Source organism: Cuculus canorus, chromosome Z (genome assembly GCF_017976375.1).
Source record: "Cuculus canorus isolate bCucCan1 chromosome Z, bCucCan1.pri, whole genome shotgun sequence".
Taxonomy (NCBI): domain Eukaryota; kingdom Metazoa; phylum Chordata; class Aves; order Cuculiformes; family Cuculidae; genus Cuculus; species Cuculus canorus.
The window spans coordinates 20,245,001-20,261,117 of NC_071441.1; the positions used below are offsets into that span (position 1 = coordinate 20,245,001).

The 16,117-nt window shown below is 36.1% G+C and overlaps 1 protein-coding gene across 19 annotated transcripts in view; it reads right to left on the reverse strand.

Moving 5' to 3' along the window:
• The window catches only part of PTPRD (protein tyrosine phosphatase receptor type D), a 928,191-nt gene that overhangs the window by 138,552 nt on the left and 773,522 nt on the right, over window positions 1-16,117 (reverse strand). For all 19 annotated transcript variants that reach the window (XM_054055286.1, XM_054055289.1, XM_054055284.1 and 16 more), the window contains exon 10: window positions 1,787-1,975. In XM_054055286.1, coding sequence (XP_053911261.1) covers window positions 1,787-1,975 — 189 coding nt within the window. The remainder of the gene's footprint in view (window positions 1-1,786; window positions 1,976-16,117) is intronic.

The following is a 16,117-nucleotide window of genomic DNA, read 5'->3' on the forward strand; positions in this document are numbered from 1 at the left end:
TAGTATTATCAGGTTATAAAAGCAAGTTGCATTGTACCAGAAAGGGCAAAGGCTACAATTGGCAACACTGCCAGTAGCATCTGAGTTCTTAGATGTTTGGTTATATAGGGTTAGATATATATCCCTCAAATACTTAAAGGAAACTTTACAGTACTATAGTATCACATAGTTTAGGAAAATATTGGAAATTCTATTTAAATATATATAAATCTCTCTATAAATAAGAAGAGGATACACTGAAGGCTATCTCAAAACAAACACTGTAGTTTAGGCTGGATTATGGCATTTACTGTTCTACAGCTACGTGACTCGTGTACTGTTCTTTTAGGTGTTGATATGACTGATAAGAAAACATTTCTGTGGAGGTGTGCGTGTGCGCCACTATAGGGATCTGGTGACTACACTGACTGTTAGTAAAATGCATGCCATGCATTTTAAGAATAATAATAGTAATCATATAATAATCATAATAATAATAATCATAATATTCTGAATATGGAAATTAGTGGGGGTGAAGTGTGCTTCAGAACTAAGCACTTACCAATAGATTCTGGAGATTTAAATACGGAGAGAAGAAAGACAGCATAAAAATATTATTATATTCCTTATAATTTGGTACAAAGTTTTCAGTTAAAGCTTTATATACTAAATCATCTATGTCACATGTGAAAAATTAATTCTTATTTTACATTAACAGAAGGTTAATTTACACAGTTCTTCTGACAACAAGCAAAAAGTCAGTTAACAAGACGATTTAACATCACAGGACAGGTCAAAAGCTGAGAATTCTGGGAAGACAGGTGATTAAACAACTTAGATTCTACAACGATATCTACTACAATTGGCAAAGAAAAAAGCTCATAATACCCCAATGATCTTATTTAGGGATAAGCTTTAAACTTCATAAATTTAGAGGTTTGGGTTTTTTTTAAAATCTAAAGAGAGCAAAAGAATAAACTAGGGCAGGAGGATAGTGAAAGAACTGCTAGGGAGGTGCAAGGGGCAAAGAGAGAGAGAGAGCAGCAAAAGCTGGATTCTACACCAAAAGCAGACTTCTGTAGATCCAGAAAATGTAGGATTCATAAGCTTTAGCGTGGGCGCACACTACTGTGGCTAAATGTGTTAGAAAAATGTTCAGCCAGCAAAAAAATCTTTATTTCATAGATTACCCAAGGGTTTCTTTTTTTTTTTTTTTAAATAAATTTTCTGTTTAAGATATAATTGTGCATGGGAAAAAGTATTGTGTTTTATGTATTTGTGAGAGGAAAGAAGATGTGTCAAAACTGGCTAATCTTTGGTGGAGTCAAATGTGGAAAAGACAGCACAAAACACATTTTAAGTTTTAATTGAAGTGTCTAATGCAGGCTTTGGTTTTGATGAATATAACCATTGGTACTCCTTGCAATTTCTGAATGAAGTCCAATGTTGAAATAAATTTGTTAAAAAAAAATAAAAAGGAAAGAAGAAAGAAAGAGGAGAAAATGGATCCATCGAGTACTGCAAAAAGCAGTAAAGAAAAAAATTATCAAAAAGTACAGTCACAGCAGTGAGCAATGTGGAGTAAACAGAAGCTGCAAAACACATAGAGACGGACTCTAGAAAAGGCTATGACAACATCACAGACATGGACAACACAGTAACACAGAAAAGAGAGCAGGAGGAGAAATTATTACCTATAAATAAATTTTTTTTTTAAAAAAAAAAAGAAAAAGGAAGAGAAAGAAAAGAAAGAAAAGGTGAGAGAGAACAACTCTGGGCGTTAGTGGAAACAGTAACAAGACCGTACCTGAGCGTAACTGTTTGATGCGGCCATTGTTGTTGCTTGTGTCAACAGGTAAGAAATCTTTGAACCAAGTTATTTCAGGATCAGGATTGCCACTGGCTGCACATAGCATGGTAGCTGTACGAGTTCGTTCAACCACCTTCAGCTGTGGGCCCATATCAATGGTGGGGAAACCTCGAGGAATTTGATCCTCTGCAAAATAAATGTATGATTTGAAGGATTTCACATTAGCTACACAGTAACTCATGAAAGTCCCAATCAGCATCCTGCTTAAAGTTCAAGGGTCCCCTAACTGTTTGTACACAAGAAACTGATGCAAAAACCAGACACTCAGGCAATATTTTTGGTAACTTACTGTGATCAAAATCCTGATATAAAAATAGATAGTTCATAAATAAGCAGTAACAAACTATACTTACTTATAAAATCTGTTAAAATTGGTGTAGATACTGCAGGAAGTGCATAATTACTAGACTCCCCCTATGGTACTTTAAAACACTGATGCTGCTCCGCTTGCGGGAGTCCTCATTATTACAGGTGAAATATTGAATTGCCATGCCTATCAACAACAGCAAAACCTCCCTTCATTTACATGAGACAATGACAAAAGGAAGTGTGACCAGACAGTACAGGATTTGGTCAGGGAGTTAGGAGACCCAAATAGAAGACTTGCTTTTATCAGTGTTGCCTAAGTGCTGTTGGTGTTAACATTTAATGTCCCTCTTCTTCAATTGTCCATCTTTAAGATGGATATGACAGTGCTTTACTGCTACAGAGGACTGCTGTGAGGATGAATGCTTTATAAAATTGCAAAGCACCAAGAAACTCTAAAATTGGAGTTATGCAGATATCAAAGTTAAAGTGACAGGACATGCATAATGACCTTGATTGAGTACAACTGTGCCAATTAGAGCAGTCAGATATCGTCAAAAGTCCTCACCATAAGGCAGCCAATAGTGAAGTTTTAAGAAGTACTGAACAAGAGCAATTCACCTTCATAAGATGACACACACTAGCAAGGAACACTGGAAGCATGGTGGGATCATACAGCTCCTCAGAAATCAAGTTAGCATAGATAAAATAATCTATTTGAATTACATCAACTTGCTCTTGATTTCCAATAAATGGCAAAAGCATTTTCATTGCAAAATAATTGTTATATTTTTTCAGTTCAAAATAGACAAGCAAAAAAAAAAAAAAGAGGATTAATACTAACTGTAAAATACATATCTTATTAAATGACTTGATTGCTGTTACTGACGGATTAATACGAACTATAAAACACATCTTATTAAATGACTTGATTGGTGGTTGCTGACATGCAATTGATTAAGGGATTAAATGATCTCAGAAGAAATTGTTCAATGTCAACTCTCATTAAAAGATATGTCACATTTTGAAATAGTTTCAGAGAAGTCTTCAGACTTTTCTGAAAATAGTATAGCAAGTACGTACATTCTATAAAACCTTGCAGTTCCTGGGCTCTGTTGTGGCCCATGAGCTACTTGATTGCTTGCAATACAAATGCACATAGATACTTCTCTGGTAAATACCATTCTTCAGTAAATTTGCACAACTCTTCAGAGCTTGTATTTCTACCAGTCAGTGGTTAAATGTCAAATCCTTCACTAGCTATAGACTCTTACCACAGAAAAGTACATCTCATATCTGTTTATAAACATAAAGTCTTCACTTTGGGAGTAACAGAAAAGACTTGACTTGTGACACAGAACAGGATTTTTGTGACCTGACCTTTCCTTTCATATTTGGGTTGTACAGAAAACCCTGGTGTCCCTTTTGCAAATACTTAAGTATACAACAAAGATAAGCCATCTTGAATACTAATAGGATGTAGCACTAAAGAGCTTTCCTTTCTTATTTTTAATAAGGGTAATTAAATTCCATCCATCCCCCTTATGCATAGAATCTCTTTGAATGAACCCTCTTCATGAAATTTTCATGAGAAACATCACAATGTAACAGATTCAAATAGCCAGAACTGTTATATTTTTGACAGTTGTGGCTTGTTTCCAATCTGGCTTTCAGGTATTTGGCAATAAAACCTAACATTCAACATAAAATGGACCAGGAAACATAATGAAATTTCTAATTGGAGTGCTTATCATAGTGGATTTAGTTTTTAAGATGTTAATTGCTTTTATCTCTCTAGGTTTATTAGTGATTTGTACGAAACTGTCTTTACACTTTGACGATACCATGTTTGACAGATCATCAAACACACAGAGATGAGCATCTAATCAGTGAACATCTGCCTTCCTGCCACAGTAAGAGAGGACTAATAGAAAATTTTGATATATTGGTAGCCCTACAATTTTACATGAGGTGAAAAGAAAAATATTTTTTACTGCTCATTAATATGCTTATTAGACTCTAAACCATAGTATATACCACTGTTCCCTATTAATATTCAGTTCTAGTGAATTAGCTTCGAATTCATCAACAATTTAAATCAGACTTGACCTTCTTAAAGCCATTTGGTACTGTGATTTTGAGAGGCCATTAAGGGGCAGATTTTTCTGTCCTTGGGCTTAGCGAGTCATAGGTGTAATACATATTTTGTTTACGATGACAGATACAAGAAATTTAGAAACAGAGCATATTCTTTGGATTTGTTAGGTGTCTTAAGAGCACCGCATTCCATTGTCGGCATTAAAAGAATGCCTTCAGTACTGCGCTAGTATCGTTTCAGTTGATGGAAGACCTTTATAGGAGTTATTTTTCACTGAATGTGTGCTCTGAACAACATAGAGAGGCAATTACAAAGACTGGTTACCGCATGAACCCTTAAGAGTGAATAATACGAAACAGCCTTGTCTTGCTTCCTATCATGGTTGTTCTCAGTATTTCTAAACCATTTCTCTGTGTATTCAGTCTGTTTGACATTGCTTATCTGTAAACAATGTCCTTCAGATTCCCACATCTGCTGCCAGTTTTGTCAAAGTGTTAATTGCTTCTCTTCCAAGCAACACGTATGGAAAAAGGACATTAACGTCTACATTCAGATTTCAATATAACTACAGACACTGCCCAATACATTATCTCACGTGTTGCTGCACCTGTCTGAAGAGGTGAGCTTCCCCTCACAAATGCAAAGCATTTAGAGGTGCAAACTCAGCTTTTATGTGTAAACAACAATTTTGATGGAGTAGTATCTCGAAACTACCAACAAGTTAAATTATGCTCTACCAAAAAGAAACCATAGACTTTTAAGAGTATCTACAAGAAAAAAGAACTGTGAACATAGCTGTGCCACAATTATATATCATAAACTCTCTTCTGCTTGTCCTTTAACTGTGTTTTCTCTCATCTTAAAGCGAGTTTCCAAACAATGTCTGAAGGTATTGTGTTGAGCCTACACATACACAAAAGCTGGATCTAAAGAAAGAACACGATATAATCCAGATCCAGTACAATGGATTTGATTCTTCATGATGAACCTATTCAGGTGTCACAGCTAAATGAAGAGAAAAACAGTGATCTTCATTCAGCATTTGTGCCACACCTTCGTAACATTTTGACTATTTTTCCTATAAAAAGCTACTTCGAGATCATGACTAGGCCTTGCTGGCAGCCAGAAGAGGGGCAGTTTTTTTGGAAGAAACTGGGTCTTAAATTCTTCCTAGCTACTTTGCTGAATTACTTTGGAAGTGAGCATCGTGTTTTAACAACAAAGACAGAATAGCGTGAATCACTTTATCAACGACAGCATATTATGATAACATTACTATGAAATGGATATGAAGTAGAAATGTGAAGCAAATTAGGATGACTTTGGTTGTGGGTTATGGAGTATAAAAGCAAAGTAACAGCACCAGGGTCCAAGACTAAAGAGTTGACACGAGAAGTGCATAATATTTCTCTTAAGTATTTCCTTCCACACTGCCTATTTGTACCATTGGAATACCTATCTTCCAGAATATCGACATTAACCTGTAGTTAAATCTGTGTAAACCCCCTAACTAAAATAGCTAGTTAGTTAAAATACTCAAAGTGTTTCACTGTGCCTCTTAAAAAATATTGTCCTATGGGAACCAATTATTCTCTTTGTGGAAATGGAAGGTGGTTCTCCATTATATTCAGGAAACAAAGAAAAAAAATCTATTTCAAGATTCACTAATAACTTTGCCACAGGCATATTTCAGTCATTTTGTAGCTCACAGAATAAAAAAGCACACAATGGAGTAGTCCCAGAATACACTATAGATACTGAATATAAACTGCTGCGATAAAGTTTATTATTTCAAAGAGCAGTGTAAATAAAGCTTTTATTTTCATTTTTTCCAGATGGCAGCAGCATATAATTTGCACTGTTTTGACATCATGACCGTATTATTCAAAATCATTCTTTCTGCAATGGAACTGAATGCAGGACTGAGAACAGTAAAGTCAAAGTAAGTAGGGGAGGGAGTAAAATCAACATTTTGCAGCAAAGTTGGAATTCTGCACTATTATTAAGAACTATGCATATGAATAAATTGAAAAAAATAAAAACAAAGATATTTCTAATTATACATAAAAGACTAATTTGTATTTAAAAGATATAAAGCATCACAAAAGTATCAGTTAATAAACATTATTCCTACTGAAATATTTTACAAGGTAGATTTTTGCCAAAAATGTAATTATGAACACACTATAAATTCCTTTCCTGGCATCCTTTGCTCAAAGGAGCTGTATACAGATGGATATTTTCACTTAGTGGTGCCTTAAGTTGGTAAAGGAAGGTAATGGCTACACTGTAAGAATAGATCTAGCTATTTGTTATGATTTCTCTTAAATTTCATGCAATCATATCACACAAGAAAATGCATTAGACATTGATAAGATGATCAGAGACTCACTAACAGTAAATGTTCAACAGAAGAACAGCTAGCTGCCCATACCATCCCACTAAAAACCATGCATTTAAAAATATTCTTCATATATTGAAGAGATGTGCAAAGTAATTTTGACGCAAAAGAAAACAAATTTGTTTAGTAGCTCTGTATGCAATTATCCTGCAAATTGCAAAGTAATGTCTATATAACAGAACACAGAGCCACTTAGACTGAACTATCATTTGTATGAATGTTGAAGCAGTAATTTCACATTGCATTAAGTCAGTTAACATTCATTGTTATTAGCATTTAGCCTTAAATAATTTCACTGTTTTAACAAATGAGTGCATTGAGCCTTTGAAATTGGATATATTCATGGAGATATGAAAATAGAAAAAAGGAATTTGCACCTTTTGGCAGTTTCCAAAATCTGCTAAATTAAAGCTTGCACATAGCAATCTTTTTCCAAAGTGACCGGTCTCACTCACATGAACAATGAAATATCTCTCAGTGTCCTTGAAAAACGATGTTCAGAACAACAAGAATTAACATCACTTACATGAAAACACAAGACTAAAGATAAGGCTTTATCCTCACATTTTCACTCAGGCACTGTTACAGCCTATAGCACAATATACCATCTGAACATCACGCACCCAAATTTGGTTATGACTGAAATTTTGGATGTCTGTTCTGCTTACCAGGAATTGAGAGGGAAATACAAAAGGCCATGTCATTAAAAAAAAAAAAAAAAAAGAGAAATAGGGAATCCCTGTCATATGTTCCTTCCTTCTCAATCCTAAGGACAGAACTCCAACAGAGTTATGATAATGAAGCAAAGCAAAGAATGTGAAGTGATGTTTTAAATGCAGGGCACCATAGAGATAGGAAAAGAAACATTAAAATTCTGAAGCCAAGAGGATACAGCGTCCTACATATTTCCATATGCAGATGTTCACAAGAACAAAACTGTGTGTTTTCCACAGGTGAACAGTAGGCAAGAGGACAGCAAAGGGCAGCGATACGAATTTCCATGATTACTATTTCTAATCTGAGGCTTAGTTTCCAGACAGGGTTAGGATTTAGGTTACATTAAATCAGGGTTAAATTAGGGCTTGCCAAGAATGAGGATTAGGAAAACACATGATTGCTCTATCTAGTCGATATTTCCAACATACTACTATATGGGTTTTTACATCTTCCTCACTTTCATTTGAAAAATAAAGAGTAAAGAATAACAGTAGTGCAGTGATGGCAGTCTTTGTTTTAAGCTGTAATTTTTTCATTTTATCAAACAAAATGATGAATAACAAACAACAAAAGGCCTATTATTGCTGAAGAGAATGCAAAAAAAAACATGTATGTTATCAGAACAGATAATGAACTCTGGGAAAAAAACAGCTGAAGAGGGTATCCCTTGAAATTCAGTATTATTGAGCATTACAATAACATTACTGGTACAAAACATGCACAGTTTTCCTACATCTAATGCACCATTGATCTTCATTGGTCCGAAAAGCATGCTTAAAATACCCCGAAGACTTATATGACTACAGACAGGTGGCTGTAAAAAAAAATATTAGATACAGTAGCTTCCCATTTTTGTGGTTTGTTGGCTTTATTTTTCTTTCTACCGCTATAAGCACATATCTATCAGTAAAGAAAGTGCTGGATGAGATAAGGAAGATGTATGACAACAAAACAAAGTTTTATGTACCTCTAATGTTTGTGAGCCAAAGACAGAATCCAAAGTGCTTGCAAATGTTGAAACACACAGCATCTTTGAATCTGTATGAATCTTTAACAAAAGCAAGAAAGCATTTCCTTTATGAGTGAATGGTGAAGTTCTTCCCTGGAGGGAACAGAAGTGCTCCAGACCTCGTTTTTCATCTTTCTTAATATAAGGGACATATCCCTCTCACTTCTCATGTCCACCTATGGCAACATTTATTTCCTCTCACATATACTGAGAAGACATCTAGGGAACGGTTTAGCAGGGAAGGAGAGATGTAGGAGAAAAGAACAGGGAAGAATTTCTTTTTTTGCTTTGGGTGACTTAAATAGCCTTGAGGAACTGCCCAGACAGGGAATTTAGAGGATATTTTCCATTGCAGGAAACACAGACGTTCACTTCTGTTCTGGAAGAATACAGAAGACCTTTGTAACAGAGGGCATACACTGCTTACAACCCAGCTATCTCACAGTTCTGTGCCCAAATTCAATAATTACTTCTGACTGAGAAATACCCTTTAATGAGTATGGACTTACACAGTAGAATTTCATATTAACTTGATTGTATACCTGTAGATGAAGACATGCATGTACTAACACAGAAACATTACTATTTCGAAAGCCTAAGGTGGACGACTGAAGGAGAGAAATGCAATTTAAACAGGACAATTTCACATTCGTCTAGCAACAGCCGCTTGTATTTCTCATGGAACTGTATGTGAGGAACTGCGTGGGGATTCGTTTGTAAGATGTTGAACATAGAACAAAAAAGTGATTTTTCCAGCTTTATTATAACTGTTACTGCAATTTACTTGACTATTTGCACCCCACACTATATTCTCAGTAATCTGAAACAGGACCTTCGCCTAGCATAGGAGGTTAAAAAGTGTTATTCTAAAAACTGTTTTACATGCTGGGCTCAAGGTTCACATATTTAAACACATCAAAATTAGTTTAACTAATCACAAAATCCAACGCTACAGCTAAAAAATATAACAAAATCAAAATCCACGATGGGTAATGTTAAATAAAATTTAATACTCTACAGTTTCAGTCAATATCTGCAAACTATAAATAAAAATATAATCAACAGCATTTGTGGGCATTTACTTAATAAACATTTATCTGATTTTATGTAGAGCATAGGTAAGCTTTTTGTTTGCACGCTTTCAGGGGTGCTAGTTGATGAGAACCTCAACGTGAACCTGAATGTCTGCTTGCAGCCCAGAAAGCCAACCACACCCTGGGTTGCATCAAAAGAAGCGTGACCAGCAGGTTGAGGGAGGTGATACTGACCCTCTATTCTGCTCTTGCAAGACCCCTCCCAGATTATTGTGTCCAGTTCTGGAATCTCCAACATAAGAAGGGTATGGAGCTGTTGGAACAGGTCCAGAGTAGGGCAACAAAGGTGATCAGAGGGCTGGAGCACCTCTGCTATGAGGACAGGCTGAGAGACTTGGGCTTGTTCAGCTTGGGAAGCCTCCGAGGAAATCTAATAGCCGTCTTCCAGCACCTGAAGGGGGGCTACAAGAAAGATGGGGAGGGACTTTTTACAAAGGCTTGTAGTGACACAATGAGGGAGAATGCATTTAACTTGGAAAACAGGAATATTTAGACTAGACTCTGGGAAGAAATTCTTCATGATGAGGCTGGTGAGGCACTGGAACACGTTGCCCAGGGAAGCTGTGGATGCCCTCTCCCTGGAAGTGTTCAACACCAGGTTAGACAGAACCTTGAGCCTCCTGGTCTAGCGGGAGTTGACTCTCCCTGTGGTAGGGGGGTTGGAACTAGATGATCTTTAATGTCCCTTCCAACACAAACCATTCTGTGATTCTATGAGCAAAGATGATCCTAACAATGCAAGACGTATTTTCTAGAAACAGTGTAGGGGAGGGTTGGGCTTTTTTTTTGTTCTGTTTTATTTTGTTCTCTATAAAACAAATTTCTGCAAATGAAAATGATAATTTGTTAACTCAGATACAGCAATGTTTCAGTTCCAGTGGAATATGCAGTAGCATGGGCATAAGAGAGTAGCTGTTCAATGTAGCTGGAAGTCCTAGGCCTAAACAAGAGCCAGGATAATGTTTGAACATTCCAGTGTGAGTGTCAGGAGGTTGAGGGAATCATAATTTCGGGAGAGGGAGGACGGCAAGGAGGGAGGAAGCATATCTGAGAAGGAACAGAAAAAAAGTTCTATGTTATGACAGTTACTTGCAAATTCATCACAACCTGTTCTGCAAAAAACAGTTAATGAAGTCAAACAGCTGTGGAGAACCAGTTCCTGCCTTTATACAGACATAGTGTGACAGATCAAACTCAGCATAGCATTTTATGCGTCAAGTTCACAAAAAAATCAGTGTAAGCCCCAAAAACCTCCGTGCCAACCCTGCAGACAGACTTAGCACAAGAGAAGGCACAGGAAGAAGGTATGAATGAAGAAAACAAGGTGGCTGAAATCAAAAGACGTGAATCTATGCAGGGGTGATTTACCACTCAGTGAGAAGCCCCGTGACACAGAAGCGACACAAAGAATTGACTGAGAGCTCCAGGGTTGTGTCTGTTTTCAACAACGAAATGGTTTCTCCGTGGATTTATTAGTTATAACAGCTGTCATCCATTTTATAACTAAATACAAAACTGATTTCTTTTGGAGAAAAGAGATTGAACTATTTTTCCTGTAGGCTGAAAAGGTAGGCATGAAGATTATTATTTGCACTCTTTAGAAGCAACTGGGAGCAGGTCAGATATTACAGTAATTGAGAAATAATTTCTCTCACTAAATGAATATTGAGCAGTAAATCTTAAGACCAGATGGCTGTATTGCAGTACTGTTTTGTACCTGAAGAAGACTGAACTAAATATCTTTCTGCTTTTATTTTATTAAGGCATACTACTTTAAGTGCTACAACATAGTCTGTTCTGAGTATTAACTGAAAGGGTAAAATGAGGATTACAAAAGAAGGGTTGGCTGTTTTGACTTTTCAGTAACTCCCAGCTCCTTTGGCACATGAAGAAAATAACTTGCTAATACATGGCTTTTGTGTTCTTGCTCTAAATATTGCACTTCTGGAAAAGGCTTGTCTGAACTGTTTATCCTTTAAACTTTAATATGACACATCTAAGCCTTCATATCATTAGAGGACCTGATGCAGGTGTGTGTGTCCATAAATTCTGTTATCTTCAAAGTCTCAAATGAGTGTCTTATTTTCCTTTAAAAGCCCACCAAGAAGCCACCCTGAAAGAGCACTATTAAGAGCTTTGAGAAAAATATTCTCTTGAATTTTGGCCTTAAAAATCTCTGCACTTCTACAAAGCATGAGAAAAAAAACTTTCTCCGTTTATCAGGTTTTGTAAGCCATTAGGCCAATATTTTCCAGTGTAAAGTTTTGGGTGACTTTTTGGTATTTAAACAGCTGGTTTTGAACAAAAGTCAGCATCATGGCGATCACAGCTGCAGAAAAACTTCCACAAAGTTCTTGCTTGAACACAATGGAAATCTCCCTCTGCAACAAAATGTCTGAAAGCTCTTAGAAACTACCAGCAAGTATATGGAGAATTTCCACAACTCTGTTGCTATGCCTGTGATCATCTTTACCAGTTCCTACAGTGTTTCTATCAGTTTTAAATGAAAACATTTATACAGAAACCATATTTCTCACAAAATGACCTCAAAAAAAAAAAAATAAAAAGACTACCACAGGTAGTATTTTTAATTAATTTTTTCCATAAATTTAGGCTCAAGATCTTTCATTCCAGAAAAAAAAGAGGTAAAAATTCCGTAGAAAATAGATTAGATTAGTCTCTGAGAAAAGCGAAAATGAATCCAACTATTAGCTATAAGTTACTGTTTCCTGTTCTATTCCTTCCTGTTTTATTGCCTCCTGTTTCAAACAATGCAGGACATCAGAAACTGTCAAGGGTTTTAAAGTCAGGATACATTAGCTGCAAATTTGGGGGCTATTTTTCTAATGAGTCTGAGTTAGGAAAAGTGTATATCAATTATCTAGCAGTAAAATCTGCAGTAATGCTAAATTAACTTATGCACAACATATTCAAGGCCAACAAGTAACTTACTGTAAATTACTTTATTTCTTCTGAGTAGGTAGGATTAGCTATAGAAGCTTTCAGAGATCTCATTCTGTCCTATCTTTTTCACTCCTGGGTAAAAGTTCTTTCAATGTGGATAATTAAAAAAAATTTACTAGTTATCATTTACGTAACATGATTTTGCATAGCATTTCACAACACAGATATCCATTACAACTAAAACCAGCTAGTTAACTCCTTATATAGTTAAAACCAGGTACAAGTACATCTCTATATCTCCATAAAATTAAGAATTTCAGAAATTTTAATTTTTTTAGAAAATTTTAGAATTTTAGATTTTTCAAATTTCATAATGAATTTCTTATTTTTTCAGTATTAAGTTTTATTATGTGAAAGGCAGTGAGAGCACTGACTGCATTTCTGAGTCTAAAAAGCACCTGTTCCAGAAAAGGTTTAACGATAAAATCACTGCACACAAAAAAATTTAATTTTAAATCATTTCTGCATCATTCTGTAACACTTCATAACAGTAAAAATTATGAAAAAGCAGTATTGCTCCATATTTCTTAAACCTAGGCAGTCTGTTCCAAATAATCACATACAGTAAATTAGTTGTTGATCAGATGCCACTGGCTTTAAAATTTTTTCATGACATAATTTATCTAACTTAAAGCAAATGAGTAGTCTCATTGACAAAACTGATTGTAATGGAACTACTTATATACTCAAGTATGTTGCGGATCTAACTATCACATTTTCTAAATTTATTGCCATTTTATTTCATTGGCTATTTCATAATATGTTGTTTTCCTACTCCAAAAGCAAATCAGATAAATTTACAAATTTACACACACCTGACAAATATTACATTCTTTTTAACTGTAGGTGAAATCAAATTGAATGCATATCACCTGTCTGCCTGAAGACTCATAAAGAGTTGTTAGATGTTATGGTAAGTACCATAAAAATTTATACATGCATCATCAAGAACACTTCATTTCACCGTGGTATTTGGGCTAGCTCTTCTGCTAAGCAGATCAAGCTTTGCAGAAAAATACATTAATATTTTCTAATATCATGGGAAGAACAAGGAAACCACTTAACATATGTTGATATTACCGACTGTTGAGCTTCTAAGGGTGAATAGGTGGCTATTTCATGCAAGCAATACTAAAAATTAATTATCAGAAAACCAACATAAGAGAGCAAATGTAGTTTTCAAGTTGATGTTTTGGTAGTGCAGGTGGACTAGCATGTACACATACAAAGCCTGATCAATAAGTGCCACTCGATTTCATCACAATTCATGGTTAGTTACTTGTATTTCACATCACAATAGTAAACTAAGATAAGCTTTTAGTATTTGCTGAGTATTACCTAAACGGTAAGAGCAGTAATTATTACCACCACTTACTATAGTAGCTATGTTAGTTGGATTAGCTTTGTTATTCAGAGGCCATGAGAATGAAAGTTCACAGGTGGAAGTTGTAAGGAAGCAGGCAAACAACTATGTTCTCAGTGAGTATGAAATGTTAAGTTTAATAATTACAATAAAACACATATGGTTTCTATTCTTCTATTGATGTGCACATAATATTAAATTAACTTTAATAGAAGTTACATAAGTCCACCAAAAGAATAGACATTATGAAATCTAGAATTAATTTTTAACACATGAAAATAGTATTGCACTGTTTGTATGAAATCCTCACACTAACCATTCTATACATCGAACAGCACCTCTATTAACACTACCAAAAGGGCTAATATTGAGACATTCATTAGATAATGATTTTATTTTACTCTTAGTGTTTTAAGTGATTTCTGTTTTGCCAGCTGTGTATAAATGGGTTTTCTTATAGCAAGGTTCTGGTTTACCTTTCCATATTTTTTTCCAGAGTAGTGTAACAAGTTATCTTTATTTCTGTAAGACTATAGAGATGAATGCTTAGAAGATACTTACTGAGCTTTATGCCTTGGCCTTCTTGGTATTATACTCGAGACAAGTACCTTTTAGAATATTTTTTCCTTTTTTTTCCCTTTCCCTATTTTATTTCAGCAGAGGTGTTTTTCAAACAGTGTTTAGTTTCCTGTTCAAAGCCACCTCCCCAGAGAGTTGTAACTACTTGTCAGTCTCCCAGAAGCAAAGATGAGAATTTAAAATACTCTACTTGTTTTAACTACGAAGTTAACTCATTGTTCCACTCCTGTTGGCACATAAAATTTTCCCTTGAACTTGCTGGTGCTCTCAACTTTGGTTATCTGTGTAGAGCCTTGATAGTTCTAATGTTTTTTAGTTGCAGAGAGTGCGAGTACACCTCCCATTCAAATATATATTGCTGGCATATACTTTCTGTCAGTGTGTTGTGGTGAGAGGTCTGCTGTCGTCATGTGCATCCTCTGTGATCCAGTGGAAATTAAGACTTAGGAAGGTTTTCATAGAGCAGTGGAACGGTTTGGGTTGGAAGGGACCTTAAAGATCATCTAGTACCAAACCCCAATCTCTATGTTCAGCTCCAGCTGGGCGTTGACCTTCCTGACCTCATCCCTACACAACCCAGCAGTGTCCCTTTAGTTTTCTCAGGTTCCCTGTCCTGACTTGAACTGTCTGTGCGGTTCCCTCTTGCTCTTCAGTTTGACCAGCAGATCTTGAGTCGGCCACCCTGGTCTCTTCCTTTCCCTGCCTGATTACTTACATCTGGTGACTGAGTGCTCTTGCACTTTATGGAAAGTATCCTTAAATATCTGCCAGCTCTGTCTTCCTCCCTTGTCCCTGCAGATCATGTCCCAAAGGGTGTTACTGCCTAACTCCTTGAAGAGCTGGAAGTCTGCTTTCCTGAAATTTAGGGTCCCTTTTATGCTACTTTTCCTGCATATGTCAGGGTGGTTGAAGTCCCCCAGTAGGATGAGAGCTTGCAAGCGTGAAGCCTTCTGTAGCTGGATGAAGAAGGTTTCATTGGTAGGCTCTCCTTGATCACACTGCTGTCGTATACACCAACCACAAGGTTCCTTTTGCTGCCTCAGTCTTTTATTCTGACCCAAAAGCTTTCAACTTGTTCATGGCTACTTTTCAAAGACAGCTCTTAACACTCTATCCACTTTCTGATACAGAGGGCAACGCCTCTACTCCTCCTTCATGGCCTGTCCCTTCTGAAGAGCCTGTAGAGTTTTACCAGGGTTACAACATTTTAGTGAGGATGGATTGCTTTACTCCCAATATGACAGCCCTCCCAGTTTTGGTATTTCTTTAACGTGTCAGGCATACTATTTACTTGCAGCACTGAATACTAGAAAGTTACTGAATGAGATTTGGCGGAACCACCACTGTTCCTGAATGTGACAATTTATTTTTCCATTTCTTAGCCCATTGCTTATGATAAAGCTCCAGTCTCTGAAGCTATTTAAGGGACGCTGGAGTGTGTACTGCCTTGTAAGAAGCAGGTACAGAAAACAATCATGATAACTCACACACTTTCTGCCTTTTCTAAGATGTTCCTCACACGCAAAGGGACATCTAAGTTGACTTACATTTTGGTGCAAAAAAGACAATGGTGTGTGCCAGCCTACTGCAATGTAAAGGGTGAAATAAAAGACTGTGAGTAAAATTCACAGACTTATAACCATGCAGTTCTGAAAGAAGAACTGATAAAGATGCAAAATCTGCAATATGACTATGTATGTGAGACATTTGTGCTCACACTCAAACAAACCTAATGAT